At 56.4% G+C, this 20,331-nt stretch overlaps 1 protein-coding gene across 8 annotated transcripts in view; it reads right to left on the reverse strand.

Moving 5' to 3' along the window:
• Positions 1 to 20,331, reverse strand: part of NUMA1 (nuclear mitotic apparatus protein 1) — a 105,981-nt gene that overhangs the window by 2,528 nt on the left and 83,122 nt on the right. For 7 of the 8 annotated variants that reach the window (XM_006140941.3, XM_006140942.3, XM_006140940.3 and 4 more), the window contains exons 4-23: positions 19,911 to 19,990; positions 18,819 to 18,901; positions 18,174 to 18,254; positions 16,557 to 16,644; positions 14,937 to 15,060; positions 14,303 to 14,460; positions 13,941 to 14,058; positions 13,729 to 13,846; positions 13,247 to 13,387; positions 12,259 to 12,381; positions 8,758 to 12,135; positions 8,341 to 8,382; positions 6,824 to 6,892; positions 4,792 to 4,911; positions 4,477 to 4,695; positions 4,213 to 4,370; positions 2,401 to 2,647; positions 1,428 to 1,656; positions 694 to 830; positions 164 to 340 (exon numbers count right to left, since the gene is read on the reverse strand). In XM_006140941.3, the coding sequence (XP_006141003.1) occupies positions 164 to 340; positions 694 to 830; positions 1,428 to 1,656; positions 2,401 to 2,647; positions 4,213 to 4,370; positions 4,477 to 4,695; positions 4,792 to 4,911; positions 6,824 to 6,892; positions 8,341 to 8,382; positions 8,758 to 12,135; positions 12,259 to 12,381; positions 13,247 to 13,387; positions 13,729 to 13,846; positions 13,941 to 14,058; positions 14,303 to 14,460; positions 14,937 to 15,060; positions 16,557 to 16,644; positions 18,174 to 18,254; positions 18,819 to 18,901; positions 19,911 to 19,990 (5,890 nt within the window). The remainder of the gene's footprint in view (positions 1 to 163; positions 341 to 693; positions 831 to 1,427; positions 1,657 to 2,400; positions 2,648 to 4,212; positions 4,371 to 4,476; positions 4,696 to 4,791; positions 4,912 to 6,823; positions 6,893 to 8,340; positions 8,383 to 8,757; positions 12,136 to 12,258; positions 12,382 to 13,246; positions 13,388 to 13,728; positions 13,847 to 13,940; positions 14,059 to 14,302; positions 14,461 to 14,936; positions 15,061 to 16,556; positions 16,645 to 18,173; positions 18,255 to 18,818; positions 18,902 to 19,910; positions 19,991 to 20,331) is intronic. The other variant, XM_006140944.3, reaches the window with a different exon arrangement.

Consider the following 20,331-nt stretch of genomic DNA (forward strand, 5'->3'; position numbering starts at 1 on the left):
ATGAGTTTAAGCCACCAGGTCCGAGACTCGAACCACAGTTGACTACATGGGAGTCCAGCGACAGCCATTATGCCAACTGCTGGTCCCCCCTCTACCCGCTTTTCTAACCTGACCCACTGGGCACTGTGCTAGAGTGAGCAAGCATACGCGCACCCTTGCCTACCTCTGGGGTGCCGGGGCCCTGGTGGGACTCTAGGGAAACACGTTTGCGCTGTTGCCGGGTGGTGATGCCTGCACCCTCGGCTATCTGGGCTGGCTGCATGCTGGCTCGGCGCAGGGTCTCCCGGGGGTCCCCGGTTTTCATCTCCTCGTCTGTAATGGTGGCCAGGCTGAGGGAAGGCTGCAGAGTGGAAGCGGTGGTCAGTGAACCCACCCCCCCGCCTCAGGGGGATGAGCAAGAGCAGGACCTGGCAGTCCGGAACCCTTGACTGGCTTGCCCCTTGGGGCATCTGAATCCTGCCGACCTCAGTAGGATGCCTTCCCTGCCCCTCCCCTCCCCACCCACACCTGTCCAAGCTCCTGCCCACTCTGATTTTGTCCTGGAGCTGCCTCCCTGCCTGCTGTTCCATCTGGAGACACGAGGTCACCTCAGCATGCCAGAGACCCAGGACACTAGTGCTCCAGTGGACCAGCAGGTGGCACTGAGGCAGGATGCCATGGGTAGGGAGGTGCCTGGCAAGGGAGGCGGCTCACCCTGGACTCCAGGGGATAGCAGGTCTTCAGATGCGGGGGGCACACCCGATTGCGCTGCTGCAGCTCTGCAATGCGGTTCCAGTCGTCCAGCTGGTCAGGCTCATCCTGGCAGGTGCCCATGTAGAAGCTGCTCCTGCCTGTGGGTGCATGAGGCTGAGGCTGCTCACTGGCCCCGGTACCTCCCCAGCCTTTGCTGTCACCTGTCCCTCCCCCAACCCCTTGGACTTCACAACACACTGAGGCATACGGAGTCCTGACTTGGTACTGCAGGAACAGGAGAGGCACCGTGATCAGCTCTACCTGGGCCTGCTCACTGTACGTGCACTCCCTGGGTGAGTCAGAGGAGGTTGTATGCAGAGGCCGGGACTACATCTTACCCTGCCAAGGCTTGGCACCCAACACTATGAGAAACGGACTGAGGGCCAGGAATCGATACTTGCGGTTCCCAGAGCCTAAAGGGCAAGAGCCCTTCAGGGATGAGTCTTCTGACGGTCCCTCGGAACATCTACATGTCACTGTTGTCCTGGGAATCCCAGGCCCTTAATGTGTGCGGCCCTGGTCCACCCTGGCTGAGTGTGACCTAGCACAGGCCCCAGGGGCCAGGCCAGAATCTGAGACTGTAGGGAGTAGGTGCTGGAGGTCGAGAGGTGGCCAACCCCAGACTATAAAAGCTGTGTCATCCCTGTACCAGGGCCTCTTCCAAGTCAAATTTGGGGTGTGGCAAATCCTCTTACCTGGGGGGGCCCCGCTGGACACCCCAGCCTGGGAGCGGCGAGCAGAGCTGCGAGTGGTGGGCCGGTAGCCAGGCAGACTGAGCAGAGCCGAGTTGCCGTCATCGGGAGAGCCCAGGCGGCCTAGAGACTGGGTGGAGGTGGCGGTGCGTAGGCCAGCCTGGGAGGCAGGGGCGGACTGCGTGCTGTAGAAGGAGGTGTTGGCGCTGTCTGGCTCCTCCACATCCAGCTTCTGGAAGAGAACGACTCGTGTGGTGGGAAGCCTCCACCCCCTCCTGCAGGTGCCCAACCCGACAGCACATCTGCCTGTGTTCCCACACTGCCCTGCGAGGGCTGTCATCTAGAAACGCGGCTCGTGGCCAGAAACCCTTGCAAGACGTAGGTTGTCAAGCCTTTTCTACTGATGCCTTCACCAAGTCTATGAGCAATGCTCTGAGGATGGGAGGGGTGTGGTTATCGGTCCATCTTAGAGCCACAGGGGCACAGAAATGGGGCAGCTGGCCCCAGGTCCCACAGCTAGGAAGGGCAGAGCTGGGGCCACAAGCATCTCCTGAGCCTTCGCTGTCCCTCAGTAAGAGCTTCTAGAGCCTGCCCATCTGCCAAGTGAACAACTCCAGCTGCAGGAGCGGGGACCACCGGCACAAGATGCCTCATGAGGCTCCTCTCCTCTTCCTCCCACCTCCTACTCGAGATGCAGAAACAAGGAAGAGCGCCCTCAGGCTGGCAGGCCACAGCAGGGCAGTGCCGCAGGGCAGTGCCATGCAGCTCAGCTGCCCCTCTCCACACTCCCTGCCTTCTGCATGGGGTCAGCAGGAGACAGGGCCTGCCCCAACCTGCGCTCCCGAGGTCTCGGCTTTCCCCCAGGCAATGCGTGGATGGATGGCCACCCCTGTCTGCTCCTGACTGGGCAGAGGCCCTTGAGAGGGAGTGGGCATTACCATCTCCATCCCCACTCCCAGCCCCGCAGCGGCCTGACCTTGGTCATGGTGATGTTGATGATCTGGGTGGTGCGCCGGCGAGCGGAGCGGGTCTTCCGGCCAGAGTCCAGGAAGACATTCCCCAAGGAGTCCAGGCTGCTCTCCAGGGGGGCTTGACCCCGGGCAGGGATGGGGGTGAAGTAGAGACTCTCCAAGGATTCTACTTTGGGAGGCAGGCGCTGGGAGATGGGAGAGGCAGGCTCTCCAGGGACACTGGTGCCATCCGGCTGGGTACGAGGCAGCTTGCTGTGGAGAGAAACCTGCTGAGGTGCAATTCCCAAGGCTAGAAGCTTTCTGTTCATCCCTCTATTCATTTCCTTTCGTCCACGGGTGGGGGTGCAGCCCCCCAACAGGGTCCTCATGCTGATCACCTGCAGCCTCAGCTAGTCGTGGGTCACACCCGCTTAGGGAGATCTCTGGGCGTGAACCTGGAACCGTTCTGTGTGGGCCACCCTCAGGGTGGCATTACTGTGGCACCACGGTCCAGCCCCCACTGCGCTCCAAGCGCCCCGACTCGTCGACCTTTTAAAGGCCCTCCTCTCTATTTGCTCCTCGCCCTATTCTAACACGTCCACATAAACAGCCGCCCCGACACCCCCTGGGTGCTGTGGCTACTCCACAATGGACAGGCCCACACTAAGCTGATTCGTCTGCTCCTCCCTCAGCAGCTCCTATTAGAGTGAGTGGGAGCACCCTGCCCCCAGGTCCCCACACCTCGAACAGGACACAATCCTACCCTGTCCCTCTCCTGCCAAGCCAGTCGCAAGCTACCCAACAGCCCCTGACCACACCCTCCTCCCCAGCCCCCTTCCCTCGGTCTGTCTCATTCCTCCCACCCGACCTTTGAGTGGCATCTGAGAGGCAGCAGAGTGGTGACGAGCAAGGACTCGGGTCAGGCTGCCCAGGTCCAGCCCCAGCCCCAGCCCCACGTCTGGGACCCTGGGCCAGGGACGGCCTACCACGTCTGTTCATCTGTGAACAGAAGCCACCTGAGAGGGAGGCTGCGGAAAACAGCCTAGCTGTGCCAGTTCTAAGTGCTCACAGCTGAGGGAGGGCTCACACAGGGGGAGGTCTGTGTCACTAAAAACAAATGCGCTTCCAGTCCAAGTCCACCCTGGCTTTCTGAGATGGGACTCTGACCATGCGTTCCTCCACTTCAACCCTTCTGAGGACCCTCGATGCCTCAGGTCTACATGCCAGCCTCCGAGGGAGAGGCGGAGGCTGTCTGGGGTCGTAGCCCAGCCAGGCAGGCTTTCTCAGCCTTTCCCCCCACTGCAATCCTCTGCCTGCCAGGCACACACACCCATGGACTCTTCCAGGACCCAGCAGGAGTGCCAGCCTCCATGAAGCCTTTCCTGACCGAAAGCTTCAATGGTTCCCATGAAGCCCTAAGCAGGTATCTGGCGTAACACCCACAAGACATTTTATTCTTCTAGAGTAAACTGCCAGAGGGCAAAGGGACCACATGTTTGTTGTTGTTCTTTGTTGTTGTTGTTCAAAGGGCATGTGCACTTGCCAGAGAGGGAAAAGAGGAAAGCACCCCCTGGTGGGGCATGGCCACAACCCCTTCTCTTCCATTTTCCCTTCCTTTCAGGATTTGGGACACACATGCCTGGTGTTTTTTTCAAGTCACCAGGTCCGGGACTCAAACTGCACAGGCAACCATGTGAAATCTGGCTGCCTTGACCACTAGGCCACAGGATGGCCTGGGACCACATATTTATCTCACTAGCCCCAGTGACCAGGACACAGTCTGACAAACAGCAGGTACTCGATGAAAGACGGACACAGGGAGGAAGGTGCCCCCTGACCTGGTGATACTGAGTGGGGTCCCCTCCTCGCAGCTCAGATCCAGGCTGTCGATGCTCAAGTCCAGCTGGGGCTTAGCCTGGGGCTCACGGCTCTTTAAGGCGTCAGTTGCCACCTGGAATTTGCCCAGGTCTCGAAGCTGCTGGTCTGCATGGGCCACCTGGAAAGGGAGGGCCAAGAACGGTGAAGAAAAGCCTAAGGGGGGTGGTCCTGGAGAGGAGGGTCTGATGGGCAGGGGTGAGGTGCACGTGTCCGGCCTGTCTTACCTGCGCCTCCAGGCTGCGCACCTGGGCAGTGAGCTGGCGGCACGTCTGCTCGGCCTCCTTGGTTTTCAGCCCCGCCTGTTGCAGCTCCCGGCCCAGCCGCTCAGCCTCGGTCCGCAGCTCCTTGTTCTCCTTCTGCAGCTGCTCCAGGCCACGCAGCTGCTCCTGCAGCTCCTGGTTCTGCTGCTTCTTGGCATCATAATGGGTCTTGGCTTTCTCCATCTGTGCCAGCAGACACAGTGGGTGTTGTGGGGTAGGGGGCAAGTGGGACAGAGGCTGGACGGCAGGGGGCGGGGGGGGAGTGGGGTGGCACTGCACCTGCAGTTTGTAGTGCTCAGCTGCCTGCTCCTTCTGGCTCAGCTGAGCCTGCAGCTCGTTCAGCTGCGCCTGCAGGCGCTGGGCCTCCTGCTGGCTCTCACCTCCCTGGGCCTGGAAAGCCTGAGAAGAAGGGCCAGTCAGGGAGGCTTATCGGGCTGCTCCCCAACCCACTGACCTGCCCTAGCCAGGGGGTTCCCCACGTGTCTCAGACCGCTGCATATTCCCTCAGGATGCTGAAAAACCCTTTTCCACCCACAAGCCAACACCCCCCCCACTATAGTCTATGGAACAGCACGCATCATCCTGTCCACACTCTGCAGAAGTGTTCTGTGACCAGGGCCTGCCACCTGCCTGCTCTGTGGCAGCTCTGATGGCCCTCTCTGCCTGCTTTGAGACCAGGCGCAAAGTGCTCCTCCTCTTTCCATGTGCGCATGGCTGATGTCCCTGAAGGAGGGAGGGAAACTGATCCTCAGGGCACATTTGCATGCACAGCACAGAGCTCGGCATTTGGCGCGTGAGCTCTAAGGACATATGAATTTCTCTCTCCAAAACTGCTTTGAGAAAGTAACTTTGTCCGCACTGAGTTCACGCAGTTAAGTGAACTGACCAGGGTCACAGTGACTAAATGGCACAGTAAGATGTGCGCTTGGTCCACTTCGCTCTGAAGCCTGTGGGGCTCATTTACAATGCCAGCATGTTCGCTAAAGTGTGACACTTTAGAAGCAGGGTCCATGCTGGGCTGGTAGCCTAGTGGTTAAGAGAAGCCAGATCCCACATGGCTGACCATGGTTTGAATCCCAGCTGTTGTGGCTTGAAAAACACACTAATCATATGTGCCCCGAGTCCCTACAGGATGCAAAAACGGAGAAGGTACTTTGGCATACACCCCACTGGGATACTCTCTCTCTCTCTCTTCTCTCTGGTGAGCACACGTGTACTCCAACAAAATAAAAAAGCACAAGGCTTGTATTTCAGTCTCTTCCACCTGCACTGTCCCCCAGATGCCTGGTGTGTAGTGAAGCCCAGACAGGAGCACATGGCTTGCGCCAAGCCTCCATTTCCGGGTACAGGGTAGGCCCCAGGAGTGTAATAAGCATCTGTTTATCACAGAATCTGACCAGTGTGGGACGTATGGAAAGTGAGGACAGCCGGGGCTTAGAGCTTCTGCAACTCCTAGAGCCCACAGGGTTTTGGCGAGTCCTAGTGCCACCATGCCCCTGACTAATGGCTGGGAATCCTAGAACTGCAGACAGCCAACAGTAAGCCAAAGGTGGAGATGTGGTGGAGGGTACCGGGGACGCTGCTGTACCATACTATCACACTGGATGCTGCCAATGCCCACCCGAGCTCAGGCTAGCTAGACCAGTGCTGTCCGTAGGCCGTCCTGTGGTGATGACCATGCTTCACCTTCATATCCAATATGGCAGCTGGACGCAGCCCTCAAGCAGTGGAGTGTGGGGAGTGTGACTACGGAACTGAAATTTCTATTTCATTTTAATTAACTTTTTAATATTATTATTTTAGATTGCTATAGGGCATATGCCCTTGCTGGAGAGAGAGAGAGAGAGAGAGAGGGAGAGTAGGAAAGTGAAAAATCACCCCCCGGGACAAAGGCCATGCTGCAATCCTTTCTCCTCCATTCTCCTCTCAAAATTCTGGGCACATATGTACATATGTTCAGCATGTTTTTCAAGACTCAGACTCCAAGATTTGAACCACACTGTCAGCCATATGGGATCCAGCTGCCTTAATCTCCACACTACCTGCTGGATCCAGTTAACTTAAATGTAAATAACCACACATGAATAGTGGCTGCTGGAACGGATGGAGGTCTGGAGGGATGGGAAATATGCTGGTCCTCCCTCAAGATGGGCCAGCAGACAGTTGTAGGGGCTCCTGAGTCTCAGGCAGGCCTCCCAAGGCTGCCGGACATGCAGGGTGCCCCTCCGCCACCCACAGCCTGCAGGCCAAGAGCCCCTTGGCTTCTCAGCCTGCCTAGGCAGTCAGCCCAGCTCACGATCTGCTGTCCCACCTTCAGCTTCTGCTGCTGCACCTTGCTGGCTTGGTCACAGTCAGCCAGCTTCTTACTTAGCTCGTCCACCTGGAAGAGAAGAGGAGGAGACTCAGGAGGCCTTCCCTGGATGTCCAGACACATTAGGGGTTCCCCAGACCAGTATCCCCGGTGTTCCTAGGAGAAAAAGCATCGGCCCTTTCTCTCGCTCCCAGTTAGGGAACAGCCTGCTGCCCAGGCTGGCTGCAGGGTCGAGTGAGGCAAACAATGCACAGATGCTGCCTGGGCCACTTTCCTATACTCAGCCTCCACCCCCAACCTGCAGAAAGTGAGCGTGCCTGAGCCCTGAAGGCACCAGAACCAGTGGCACCAACTTCCCAGCATTCTGCTGCGGCTGCCATTCCTAGCCCCAGCTTTCCCAAATTGGGGATGGACCAGGGAGCTGGCCTACAACCCTGCAATTCTAGCAGACATTTCAATGAACATCTGTCCCTCTCACCTCCCAGAAACTGCCAAAGCAAAAGCCCACAGGTACTCAGACCTCTTCCCAACATCCAGGCTGTTAGGGCTGGTGCTAGCATGTGCTGCTGTGTTAGCAGTGGGGAACGGGGCTGGAAGGCAAGGGCAGGATAGCCCACCCCTCCCATGGGGAGAAAGAACGAGGGCAAAGGGAGACCCAGACCAGAGGGGAGCGTCACAGCCGCAAGTGCCCCGGCTCCTCCAGGCATCCAAGAGTTCAAGCATGACTGGGCAGCAGAGGGGACAGGCAATGGCTCCCTTGCTAACTGCTTGCTACTGCATTTGTTCTCATCATCTCAAGCTCTCTGGAGGAGGGGACAGAGAGAGGGCCCAACTCGGCAGTCCTGAGGTGCCCAGGCGGGAATGGGGTGGAGAAAGGGCACTCTCACTCAGTGTCAGCACAGTGTCACGTCCTGGGAGAAGCAGGCGAACTGAGACCCCCGCTGCTCCTCTTGGCCTGTGCCCCAGATGCCGCCACACTGTGCTGGGGGAAAGCCCAAGGGTGACGGTGGGCATCCCAGGCCCCTCCCTAACCTGTGCGCCCCACTGCAGAGTGGGGCAAATGCTCTGAAATGCACGGGAACAACGTCTGCTCTCCCAGACGTGGCCCTCTGGAGGTACACAACACCATTACAGCTTCCGTGAACCCCTACTCTGCGAAGGAAGGGTGCTGCCACGTCTCTGGGTGACTAGCCCGAACTAGAAACGGGACTTGGGAAGTTTGGAACCACCAGGACAGAGTCTCGCAGGTTCAGGAACAGAAAAGCCTATGCTCCCCCTGTTGCTGACAGGCAGTGAGAGCGCGCAGAGGTGGAGGCCGACCTGGGACGGGTGAGATGAGGCCCGAGCGAGGGCCCAGCGCACCACACTCCGGGCAGCCTGGATTCCGTGGCTCGACCCTGCCCCCTTCACAAACAGTTCACAACGGGAGCTGGCGGAGGCAAGCTGTAGCCGGGCTCATGCACCGAGACTGGTCACCGCTTAAGCAGCCAGCACTTAGCAAGGACCCCAGGCATTACCTGCTTAGTCTGCTCTCTCTGAAATACCTCTAGCTGCTCCACCTGTGTGTGGGGGGAGCAATGGAGACAGAGTAAGACAAGCACGAGCCACTGACCTCCCTGAGGTTGTGTCCTTCCCCCAAGGAACTAGACTCCCAGGAAGTGGGAAATGCCACTGGGACTACCCGCCGTGGCAGTGGGGTTTGTGGTGCAGGGTGCTTCAGGAGTGGGCTGGTGGTTGTCAGGACTTGCCTCTTCAGGGACAGCCTTTTAGGACAACAGACATGAGCTCCATGAGCCACCTCTCCTTTCTACCCCCTGAACGAGGGAGGGCAAGACACTGCAGTGTGGGGGTGAAGGCCCTGGAATGCAAAGGAACCATGTACCCCCCTCTCCCAGGTGTGGCTCTCTGGGATGTGGTGGAGCGGAGCCTCTTACCTGGGCAGTGAGTTTCTGCCTCTCCTCCTGGAACCGCTGCCTCTCCTCCAGCACCTTGACCTTGGCACCCTCGTACTTGGCAGTCATCACCTCCAGCTCCCGGGCAGTGCTCTGTGCTTCCCGCTGCATCTCGGCCAGCCGGGCCTCAGCATCTGTACGCACAGCCGCCAACTCCTGCACATACTTCTCCCGGGCCTGGTCCAGCTCCACTTCCAGAAACTGTCGGCCGAGGTTGGCCCGCTCACCCAGCCCGCGGTTCTCCTCCGCCAGCAGGCCGTGCGCCTTCTTTAGTTTGCTCAGCTGCTCCGCACAGCTGGCTTTCTCTGCCCGCAGCTGCTGGGCCATGCGCTCCTGCTCTGCCACCTTCTGCCGCAGTGGCACAAGCTCGCCAAGCTCCCGCTGGGCCCGCATCAGCTCGGCCCGCAGCCCGGAGGCCGCCTGCTTGCTCTGCTCCAGCTCCTCGCGGTGGCGTTTCTCGGCAGCTGCCTGCTCGGCCTGCAGCTGCTGACAGAGGTGCTTGGCGGGCAGGAGCTCACTCACCAGAGCCTGCGTGCTGGTGTGCTCTAGCTGCAGGGCAGAGAGTGCCTGCTCCTTCTGGAAGAATTTCTCCTGCCATGCCTTCAGTTCTTGGCCCAGCTCCTCAGCTCGCTCAGCCTGGGAGGCCAGCTCCTGCCTCAGGGTCTCAGAGGCCACCCGCTGTTTCTCAGCCTCCTCCCGGAGGCTCTGCACCTCTTCCCGTAGAGCTGAGCTGCGTTCTGCAGCCCTGGCGCTGCTGCTGGCTGTCTCTGCCTGGAGCAGGCGCAGCCTCTCCTCCAGCTTCTGGCTCTTCTCGGACTCGGCGATCACCAGGCGCTTCAGCTCCTTGCTCTCCCCTTCCTTCTCCAGAACCTGGCGGTTCAGGATAGATACCTCCTCCTCTAAGCTGGAGATGAGGCTGTTTTTCCTCTCGGCTTCCTGCTGGCCCCGGGCCACTTGTGCCTTCCACTCCTCCTCGGCCTTGCCATGGTCTTGGGTCTTGGCACGGAGAGTGGCCAACTCCCTCTGGGCCGAGGCTAGGGTACCCTGACTGTGCCCCAGTTCCTGAGCCTTCTCCTCCAACTGGCCCCGCAGAGTCTCCAGGGCCTGGTTTTGCTCCACCCGGGAGGCCCGCTCAGCCTCGAGGCTGCGCTCCAGGCTGCAGGCTCGCTGCTCCAGCTTGCGCACCTCTGCCTGTAGCACCTCCAGCTTTGGGTCTGCCGGCCCTGTCTTCCCAGGGGCCTCTGCTGAGGCTTTGGAGCCAGAAACCCCCTCTCCACCAGGGAGCCTGCCAGCCTGATGGTGCTCCTTTTCTTTCATGGCCAGCTGCTCCTTCAGTTGCTCTGTGGTGCGCTCCATCTTCTCCAGCTGTGCTCTCTGGGCCGCCTCCTGACTGCGGAGCTTGGCCAGCTCTTGGTCCTTGCTCTCTTTTTCTGATAGGGCATGGGCCAGAGCCTCCTGCAGGGTTGCAAACTCCACACGCTGCTCGTTGAGGGCGTTCTGCAGTCGCATCTCAAGCTCTGCCTTGGCTGCCTTCTCCAGGGCGAGGTCAGCTTGGGCTCGGCCCCGTTCCTGGGTCAGCCGTGCCACCTCCCTTTCCTGCTGCCCGCGCTCCTCCTGCTGCTGCCCCTGGCTCTCCATCAGCGCAGCCCGCAGCCTCTCCAGCTCGTTACCCATCTGCTCTGCCTCACGCTCCATGGCCTGTAGCGCCGCCTGCGTGCTGCAGAATGGGCGGCCCTGCTGCTCCTCCAGCCATTCAGCTTCTCTGTCTGCTGCCCTTGTGGGTTCCTTGAGGGGCTCTCGGGAGGCTGGGTCCTGTTGCTCACCTGCCTTGCGCACTAAGGCCTCCAGGCGGGCCACCTCCTTGCTGGTGGCAGCCATCTTCTCCTGTAGAGTGGATAGGTCATCTGCAAGCTTCTGGGCCCTGACCTCCTTCTCCTGGACCTGCTGGAGGGCTCTGGCCAGGCTGGCATGAAGCTGAGCAAGCTCAGTCTGCTGCCGGCCTATCTGGACCTCACTGTGGGCCTCTATCCCTGCCATCTTCTCCTTTGCCTCCTGCAGCTCCTGGCGGGCCTTGTCACGTTCTTCCTTTAGGGCTATCAGTTGTCCCTGGAACATGGCATCGTAATGCGCCTCCTCTCGCTGGCTGTCCTCACAGCGCTTGCGCCAGGTGGCTGCCTCCTTGCCTAGCTGCTCACATTCGCTCTCAGCCCTGCACTGGGAGGCTCTGGCCTCGGCCAGTTCACGCCGCAGGGCTTCGTTCTCGGCCTGGTGGGCCTCCCTGAGACGCTGTAGCTGGGCCTCCAGCCTCTTGTGTGCAGCCTTCTCTTCTTCCAGCTCCTTCCGCTCCTGCTTATGCTTCTCTGCCAGGCCTCGGGTTTCCGCTTCTAGCTCGCGGATACGACGTTGCTGCTCTTCCAGGCTCCCTGCAATACTGCGCTTCTCTTCTTCAAGGCTGCCCCTGGCAGCTTTCAGGGACTCCTCCAGGGCCCGGACCTGCTCCTGGAGCTGGCCCTTCTCTTGGGCCATCCTTTCTCGCTCAGCTACTTTCTGCTGCTCAGACCTCAGCTGGGCCTCCAGTTCTGCTGCCTGGGCCTGGGCATCACACTGCTCCTGCTGGATTGCCTGGAGGTGGGCACGGAGTTCCTCTACCTTGTGGCTCAGCTCTGCTTTCTCCCGCTGGATCTGGGTCACAGTGGTCTGGGCAGTGTCCCGAGCTTCATTAGCAGCCTGAAGCTGCTGCTGCAGAACCTCCAGCCTAGCAGCCTTCTCTTTCTCCAAGGCTGCCAGCTGCTGGAGAGCCCCATCCCGCTCCTTCCGGGAGGCCTCTCGTTCCTCAGTGGCAGTGGCCAGTTGCTGAGCGTGGTCCCGCCAGACGGCCTCCTGCTTCTGGGCTGCCTCCTGCAGCAGCTGCTCCTTCTGCTTCAGGCTGCTGCTCAGCTGCTCCACCTGCTGGCGGAGGTCTTGCGCAGCCTGCTCCTGATGTTGCAGGGATTCTGTGAGCTGAGCCTGCTCCTGCTTGGCCTGTTGCTTCAGGCCAGCCAGTTCTTGGTTCTGCTGCTGAAGGGTGTCATTGAGTGTGGAGAGCTCAGAGGTCAGAGAGGCCACCTGGGCAGTCAACTGGGTTGCCTGAGCCTGGGAGGACTGCTCCAGCTCCTCCTTGGCCTGGCTGAGGCTGGAGACGGAGCTCTGCAGGTCAGCAATAAGGCTGGCCAGCTGCTGCTTCTCTTCCTCAAAGCGACCCCGCTCGGCAAGTAGCTTGGCCTCCTGCTGGCCCTGCTCAGCCTCCAGCGCCTCCACCCTGGTTTGGAGCTTGGTGTTGTTTGCCGCAAGAGTGGCTGCCTCTTGCTTCAGGGTTTCGAGCTGGGGGTACAGAGACAAATGGGATTCAGTGTAACTCTTGTCACCATTCTTCTTCTGGGACCCCAAATGACAAACCCAGGGTCTGCAGCTGCCCAACTCACAGCCCTTCCTGCAAGTTCCCACCTGCAAGATATCACCCAGCACCTCGCCCTTCTCCTGGGGTGGGTTCTCCTGCAGCTGGGTCAGGCGTTCCTCCATCTGTGAAAGTTTTCCCTGAAGGATTTCATTCTTCTCTTCAAGGCATTTCTGGGAGTAAACAAGAGACCAGTGTAAACAGAAGTAGTATTACCACATAGCCCTCATGAACGCCAACAAAATGTACGACCCTACCACCTCGTTACCAAGATACCTGGCCTGTCTCTCAGAAACCACAGACCGGGGACCAGGAGGGATGTGACCTTCTGGCCTAGTTCTCAGATGAGTTAAGACAACAGCTTATTTCTCCAAGGTTACTGAGTTTACTTTAAATTTCTTTACTATATACCCTTCCTCAGACCACCCAGACCACCACCAGCTTAAACGTATCACCAGGGCACTGACAGCAGCAGTGACAGCAGCCGTGGCACTGCCCTGTCCCACATCTCCTTCTTCACTGTAGTTTGTAAGCTCCTAGAGCGGGCCAGGCTCTGTGCCGGGTGCAGCTCCCAATTTCGAATCCACCTAGAAACCTAGATGGCAGCTACTACTACCCCTCTTTAGAGCCCAGATGCCGAGGCCCAGATGCTAAGTGCCTTGCCCACAGCTAATAATTAGAAGAGCTGGGTTCTTATTGATAGCAACAAATTCACTGAAAACCTACTTCATGCCATATAATGTGTTAAGTGCCTTACACACAGTATCTCCCATAGGTGAGGCTGCTTACTCATTCCCATTTCAGGAGGAGGGTTGAGAGAAAGAAATTAACAAACGTGTCCAAGATCTACACCTGGTAAGTAGCAGAGACAGGATTGAAAGGCATATGGGACTGGAGTCCACAATCTCCCCCTTCCAGCTCACTTCTGGGCCTGGAAGAGCAGTAAGCCTAACTCCCGCAGGCCCAGAGCAGAGTGGGGAACAACTTGGCTCTACACACATGCTCGGGATGGTGGCCGTGCTCCGGGCACAGGGTTACCTTGTCCTGCAAGGCCGTGCCCAGCTCCTTCTCGAGGTGGCTCTGCTTCTCACCCCACTCGCGGGTGGCCTTGCTGTGTTCCTCCATCAGTTCGTTGAGGGCACCCTGCAGCTGCTGCAGGTGACTGGCAAACTCCCGCAGCTGAGGCAGATGAGCGGGAACCCCCATCACCCAGGGCAACACTGGCACCACCACCGCTGGCTGTCCCCCAAGTCCCAGGAGCAAGCTGCCTCCAGTTATCCTTCCGACCCTCCTCAAAGCAGTCACGGCCACTCACACTTCCCACTCAGGACTACAATGCAAAATTTAGGGGCACGGACCCTGGCAATAGTTGGGACAGGAAAAGGGGCATGGCATGAAGGCCTCTGGAGAGACCGGAGCATAAGGCAGGTGCCGAGAGTCTTCTCAGCCCTCACTTGGGGAACCTTTAGAATCCTCAGTCCCAAGGGGTCTCCATGCGGGACCAGACCACCCCCCGCCACCTTAAAGGAAAGGTCCCCATTCTCCTCCGAGAGCTGGCTGATCTTGCGGTCCATCTGGCTCTTCTCTGTCTTCAGATCCTGGCACTGCTTCAGAGTTTCATGTAACCGCATGGTAAGGCTGCAGGGCAGGGAGGGCAGGAGTGGTGAGAGGGAGCACGGCTCCAGCTGTAGCAGGGGTGGGGGCTGCAGCATGCAGGGCAGGCCACGTGTACCTCTCGTTCTTGCCACGCAGCTCCTCCAGCTCCCTGGGCTCCAGTGGGCTGGCGGCCTGCTTCTCGCTCAGCAGAGCCAGGCGGTCGACGCGCTGCTGCATCATGGCTATCTGTGCGTCTGCCGGGGCAGAGCAGGGGAGGGTCAGCAGACCGTGGGGAGAGGGGGAGAATGAGACCCCCAGGATGATCCCAGGGACATGGGGCAAGGACGGACTCCAGCTCCAGGCTGAGCTGAGTGGTCCCAGGCCAGTGAAGGGCCACATGTGAGGCTAAGGGGACATCCCTCAGGCAAGTCAAGTGCTTTACTGGATGGGAACATAAATACTGCCCCTCATGCCCACACGCCTGGGACCAGCACTCACCCTTCTCAGTGAGGAGCTTGCGGTGCTCCGCCAACTCCAGCTCCAGCTCGTCCCTGTTGTTCCTCTCATCCGCAAGCTGCTTCTTCAGCCGTCTCACCTGGAACTGTGGGGTCTGCAGGATGTCACCCATTGGGGAGGCTGGAGAGCTGGAGAGGAAGCTGAGGGAGGAGAGGACCCAGGTCAGAGCCAAAGGTCTGAAGCAGCCAGCGACAGGCAGGGAGGGGGCAAGGGTCTGTGGCTGTCAACACAGCTGGAGGCCCAGGCTCCTGGGTTCTGTAGCAGAGCTATCTCATGCCTTATGACATGACCTCAGCAGACATCTCTTCTCTCTTCCCCATGCCTTAATTTGTGGTGGGGAGGGGAGGTGATGTAGTCTCACTGAGAAAAGGACTTTATGGTAGTCACCAAGGAAGAGAGGACTTCATAAACAGGGAACAGCCTTTGAGGGAGGCCTCTGCCCATGACAGATCCCAACCAATTCTCCCAATTAGTACAGGTGAGGAAACCCCAGATTAAAGGATACTCCAAGCTCCCTGTGTTAAGACCTAAGAGGCTGGTCAACAACTTTGCCTCTGGAAGGAAAGGAGTTCATGACTGGATGGATGCATCCCAGGAGACAAGGCCCAGGACATACTTGTTCCCACTGGAGGAGGAGGCAACCTTCTGTAGCTCCAGGAAGTGAACCTCCCTTTTGGTCTGGTGGCTGGGTGGGGACTGCTCTTCAGAGAAGGTGCTGGAGCAGGTAGAAGGGACAGGAGCTGGAGTAAGAAGTAAACAAACCAAGAAAGGTTAGTAAGAGGGTGAAGAGAGTTGCATCTTTGTACAACTGTACAGAGGGAGGCACCAGGCAGAACCTGAAACCTGGGGTCAGCTACCAGAGGTCAGCATCCCTAACCAAAGCCAACAGTAGGCCTTCCATCTCCACAAAGCAGCTGTGCTCACACTGCACAAAGGAATGAGGCGCTCTCTGTGCTTGGAAACAGGACCAAATGCTTATGTTTTGCCTTCCGTTCAGCACTGCAGAAAGCCTGGACAGCCAAGCAGGGCCTCCTCATAGCACCTGTGACCTTGCGTTGAGCCACTGGCCTCCTTTCTGAACTCTTCCATCATGAACTCTTATACCTACAGCATGCCCTTTATCAAAACTTCTACTTTTCTTGGCTCCCACAACCACTGGTGTAGGCCTCTCCCACCTCTGGCCATCCATTCCCAGCCTCCCTCATCTGCCGCCACTTGTCCATGCAGGCTCTAAGTTCACAGAGGATGACGGCCTCCTCATTCTGCCTGTAGTGCCCAGGGTGTCAGCAGCCACCCACGTGCTGACTTGCAACCCTACTTTCTGGCCAGAGTCCTCTCCTGTATTCTAGACTTACATTTCTAACATCCCCTCCTGAAGGTCTCCTGAGGAACCCAAATGTGACAATCATCAAGTTCAACAGGTAGAAGAAAACTCGCCTGCTCACACTACTGACCTTGTCAGCAGAGACTGGCAGAACTCCCACTCCTCCTCCCGCACGACCAGTCACGATAGGAGAAATATTCTGCACCTAGATTCTTTATCATACTTACTGGTTTATGTATCTGCCTTCTCACCCAGAAAATGAGCTTCAAGAAAAGAAAACCCAGGACCAGCGGGTGACATAATAGTTACGTTGCTGGACTCCTATATGGCCGACCATGGTTCAAGTCCTAGACTTGGTGGCTGACACTCATGCTGGGTGTGTGTGCCTGTATGCCCAAAATCCTAAGAGGAGACTGGAGGAGAAGGGACTGTGGTGCAGCCATCCCCCTGGGGAATGACTTCTTGCTTTCTGACTCTCTGACTCTGTCTCTCCGGCAAGTACACAAGCCCTGTAGCAAAAATCTCTCTTAAAAAAATAAAGAAGAAAAAAAAAGAGAGGAAAACCTCTAAGACTATATTCTCAGTGTCTAGAAGCCTAGGGTTGTGACTGTGACTGTTTAAAAAACAACAACAAAAAAAGGCGTGAATGGCGGGAGGGTGATCAAGGACAACCTAACAGCAGATGTAATCCCTTATAAACAACCTGCTTCACTGCTCCCAGGCAGCAAGGAGCAGCGCCATAGGAACTGAGATAATGGCAACATGGCCCAGAGATTGAGCGGCTCTATCACACACCATTTTCCTGAGCACCAACCTGTGTTGGGGACAGATGCCACTGCACCTCTCAACAGCTCAAGATCCTGCCAGTCCCCAGCCCAGCGATGCGGATCCTTGGGAGTGTAACCTACTCACATTTCTGTAAGAAGTTCTCCAGGTCCTCGTTAAGGTTTAGCCCATCCTCGTGGTCCAGCACAAATTTAAGAATGGCCGCCAATTCAGCCTGCTCAGAGAAAAAAGGGGCATCACTCAGGTGTCATGGGGGCTCCGGCCTGGCAGTGCCAATCCCAGGTCCTCTTGAGCCCCAGAGCCTGACAGATCTCATCTTCCTCCAGAGCCTAGAGCCCAAGGTCAGCCAACGTGTTCGAATAGAAACACGTTACCCCACTGCTCCCTGCCCGTCTGCCTTCCTAAAGATGTCCCTCAGGTTAGACAGAGCTCCTAACTGCCTTCACTCCTGACCAGGAGGACAGAGGGGCAAGGAAAGGCGCAGTCGGAACGCCTTTAACTACCACTCTGCTGGCCTCTTCCAGATGAGCCTACCAGCGGAAAGAATGACGTAGAGAGTGACGGTTTTGTATAAAAGATGCACACCCGGGAACACATAGAGGAAGACAATAATTTCTACTATTCATAGGACTGATAAATACATGTACATAAAAAAGGACTTGGAAGTATACCCTTTATCAGGAATATCTGGTAGTGAGATTACTGACAGCTATTATTTCCTCTCTATCTATGCTTTTCAATATTTTTCAGATTGTGTATTAGAATGGCTGAAATTACTACAATCATATATTTTAAGAAATAGGGTACTGTCTCATTATGTTGACCAGGCTGGCCTTGAACTTGCAATCAACCTGCCTTGACCTCCCACAAAGCTGAGATTACAGTGAGCACCGCAGTACTGGCTCGTGACCATATTTTTCTTTTCTTTTCTTTCTTTCTTTATTTTCTAATCAACTGAGTTTTATTTGTCGTATAAACCACCTAACATCTTTCAGGTGAAAAAATACTAAATTTGAATAAAGATATTACAAAATGAATTAGAGCCCAATAAAAATTAGCTTTGGGGGAGGGAACATAATTCTACACAATTAAGGCAAGCATTTTTATAGACCACAGATTAGTTTATTTTTAACACCCATCATGCCATGAATTCCAGTAGCTCAGGCTCCTTTCCATTGGCTCTCACAAAGTGTGCTTCTCTGGGTGGAGCAGGCTGGCACTTTAGTTGAACCCAGGTACCTTTCTCTTTGGCTTCTTTCTTTTTCTGGTCATTTTCCTTCACACGTTTTAGGAAGCTACCTATGCTCTTAGAATGCTTAATATGCTCAAGAGCACACTCATTCTCTTGGCAAGAATCTTGCCCTTGTTTGTTCACAACAATGCCAACAGCATGCTGGGTAACATTGTAGACTCTTTCAGTTTTGCCATGGTAACATGTGTGGGGCATTCCTTTCTGAACAGTACCCATTCCCTTAATGTCTACAATATCACCTTTCTTGTAGATTCGCATATATGTTGCCAAAAGAACCACTCCATGTTTTCTAAAAGGCCTAGAGAACATATATCAGGTGCCTCTCCTCTGTCCCTTTTCAACATTTTGGTTAATTACTGGAAGATGGTGGTTCTGGTCAAAAGGGACGACCATATTTTTAGAAAGAGCAACATATACTGTTTAAAGGAAGAGTGACATGAGAAGAAGCCCAGGTTCTGCCCACTGGGTGGGGTGAGGGCACCCACACTTACCTGAATCTTATACTCAAATTGCTCCCAGTCCCTGGGGCTTTTGGAGCTCATGGTAGAATGGTACAGGAGCAGCATGGTCATCTAGAAGGCAAATGGGATCATCACTGAGAAGGCTGTGCCTCTCCTCAGAACTCCCACTCTCTGGACTTTTCTGCAGACTCTTCTGAAATGCCAGAATCCAGCAGCCCTAGCCAGTATCCTTACCCACCCCAGAAACACATTCTGCTGCTTTTTTTTTTTTTTTTTTTTTTTTTTTAATTGAGGACTCAACACATACTGTGCAAAAATTGGGTGCTGGGATTCCTACATGGCTGAATTCCTGGACTCATGGAACCCTGGGTGAAGCTTGTGGCGCCCTCTGTAGGCCAGTAGCAGGAAGCAGCTGAGGGAGTGAAGCTACTGAGATAATAAAAGAGGTCTGAGGCTATCTGGGCTGCAGCCTACAGTAACGGCCAAGCTATCCTCTTTGTAATAGGATCATGGGCTCTCAGAATCCCTAGCTGAAATCAGCCTCTGCCCCAGAGAAGTAGCTGCTCGATCCCAAGAGCCCAGAAATAAAGCATCCACCACCTTCTCTTGGGTTAAGAGAAGGCCCTGAATGTCCCTCAGGATCTACCCACCCCCAGTCTGGTAGACCATAGGTACCTTGGCCAGTTCCAGCTCTGACCCCTCCATTGCCTTCTGCACAGACACCAGGCATTCTGGAGAAGAGGGATGTTTTCGGTTTTCTGCAATGACAACAATGTAGAAAATGGGGTGAGCTTCCTGGGAACCATCCCCGAGGTCCTCAGAGCACTGGAGTCTGAGAAGCAGAATCACTGTCTTAGCAGAGCTTTGAGCGTAGGGCTCCTTATTCTAGGCCTTCTCTCCACGGACTTGGACTTCACCATCTAGTCAGTTCTAACTCTGGATTGCTCTAAGAACTACAGGGATGGTGCAAGAAGAAAATAGGCTGGGAATTCACAGCAGCTCTGGGTCATGGCAATGTACTCATTCACCCACTCACCAAGCCCCATTCAGCACCAGAGAGAAGGAGCCCAGAGATTCCAGGTCACTGTAAAGCCTGTTCCAACTGAGGTCACGAAGGAGGCCAAGTCAGAACAGGAAAACTGGGAACACCTGGCTCTACCCTGCCAGAGGGCCTGGCCTGCACCGGGGGGCTGACACCTCACCTTCTGTATAATTCTCTTGAGGTGGATGGAGATGGAGACAGCTCCCACGTCAAAGACAAGGACTCTGTGGTCCCGGCTGGACACAGGGAGGGGAGCTGACAGCACAGTGCTAGAAGCTCTGTGTCTTACTGAATCCACCCATCAACCTCCAGAAGGCTACATGAGCAGGGGCAAGGTGAACACGTATCACCCAAGCAGTTAAGTTACCTGGGGAGAACTCTTTCTCTTGCAAAGGAAAAGAGGGTAATATGGACCCTTCCCTCTCCTCTGTCTCTTTGAAGAAGGGGACAGGGGTCCAAGGCAATGAGTCCCTAGAGGTGACCTCTGGCTCTGTCTAGGTCCCTGAGATGGGCTTTGGGACTGACGGGCATTCTTTTTACACTGACTGGCAGAGGCCTCACAGACCCAGGGAAGCTGACCCGGCTGCACTCGTGTCTGTGCTAATGAGCAGGGAGGGAGCTGTGAACTTTTCTCTTCTGGACACCCATGAATGGTTCCTCTGAACTCCTGAGTCCCAGGAAGTGAAGTAGCAGCTCCTGCCCAGGTAGGTAAGAAAGGTGCTTACTCTGCAGAAAACTGCACACAAAGTCCAGTCTTTCCGACAGTGGCCGCTGCGAGATTTGCTGCCCCTCCTCAGTGCCATGGCTAGAAAGAGAGCAAGTGTTAGGACCCGAGGGCTGAGCCCCTCCTGGGCGCACATTCCGCACCACCGCCCCTTCCTTAGGCCCAGTCTATGCAGGACTCGGAGAGGATCAGGCCAGGTTTTGGAGGTTGCCAAGAAGATACCAGGACCCCATTTACTCAGATGGAAGCACGTGTGGGTGAGAAGTGGGGATGTGAGGCTGGATGTGCAAGAGAAGAATGCACTCTGCCATCCTGTTCACAAACAAGAAGTCTATGGGACAGGGGCTGACAGGCAGATGGAGTGGTCTGGAATAGCCCAACCCTAAAATCTCAGGAAGTCTGGAAAACATGGCTGGAGTAAG

This window comes from Tupaia chinensis, unplaced genomic scaffold (assembly GCF_000334495.1).
Source record: "Tupaia chinensis unplaced genomic scaffold, TupChi_1.0 Scaffold000047_1, whole genome shotgun sequence".
In the NCBI taxonomy this organism is placed as follows: domain Eukaryota; kingdom Metazoa; phylum Chordata; class Mammalia; order Scandentia; family Tupaiidae; genus Tupaia; species Tupaia belangeri.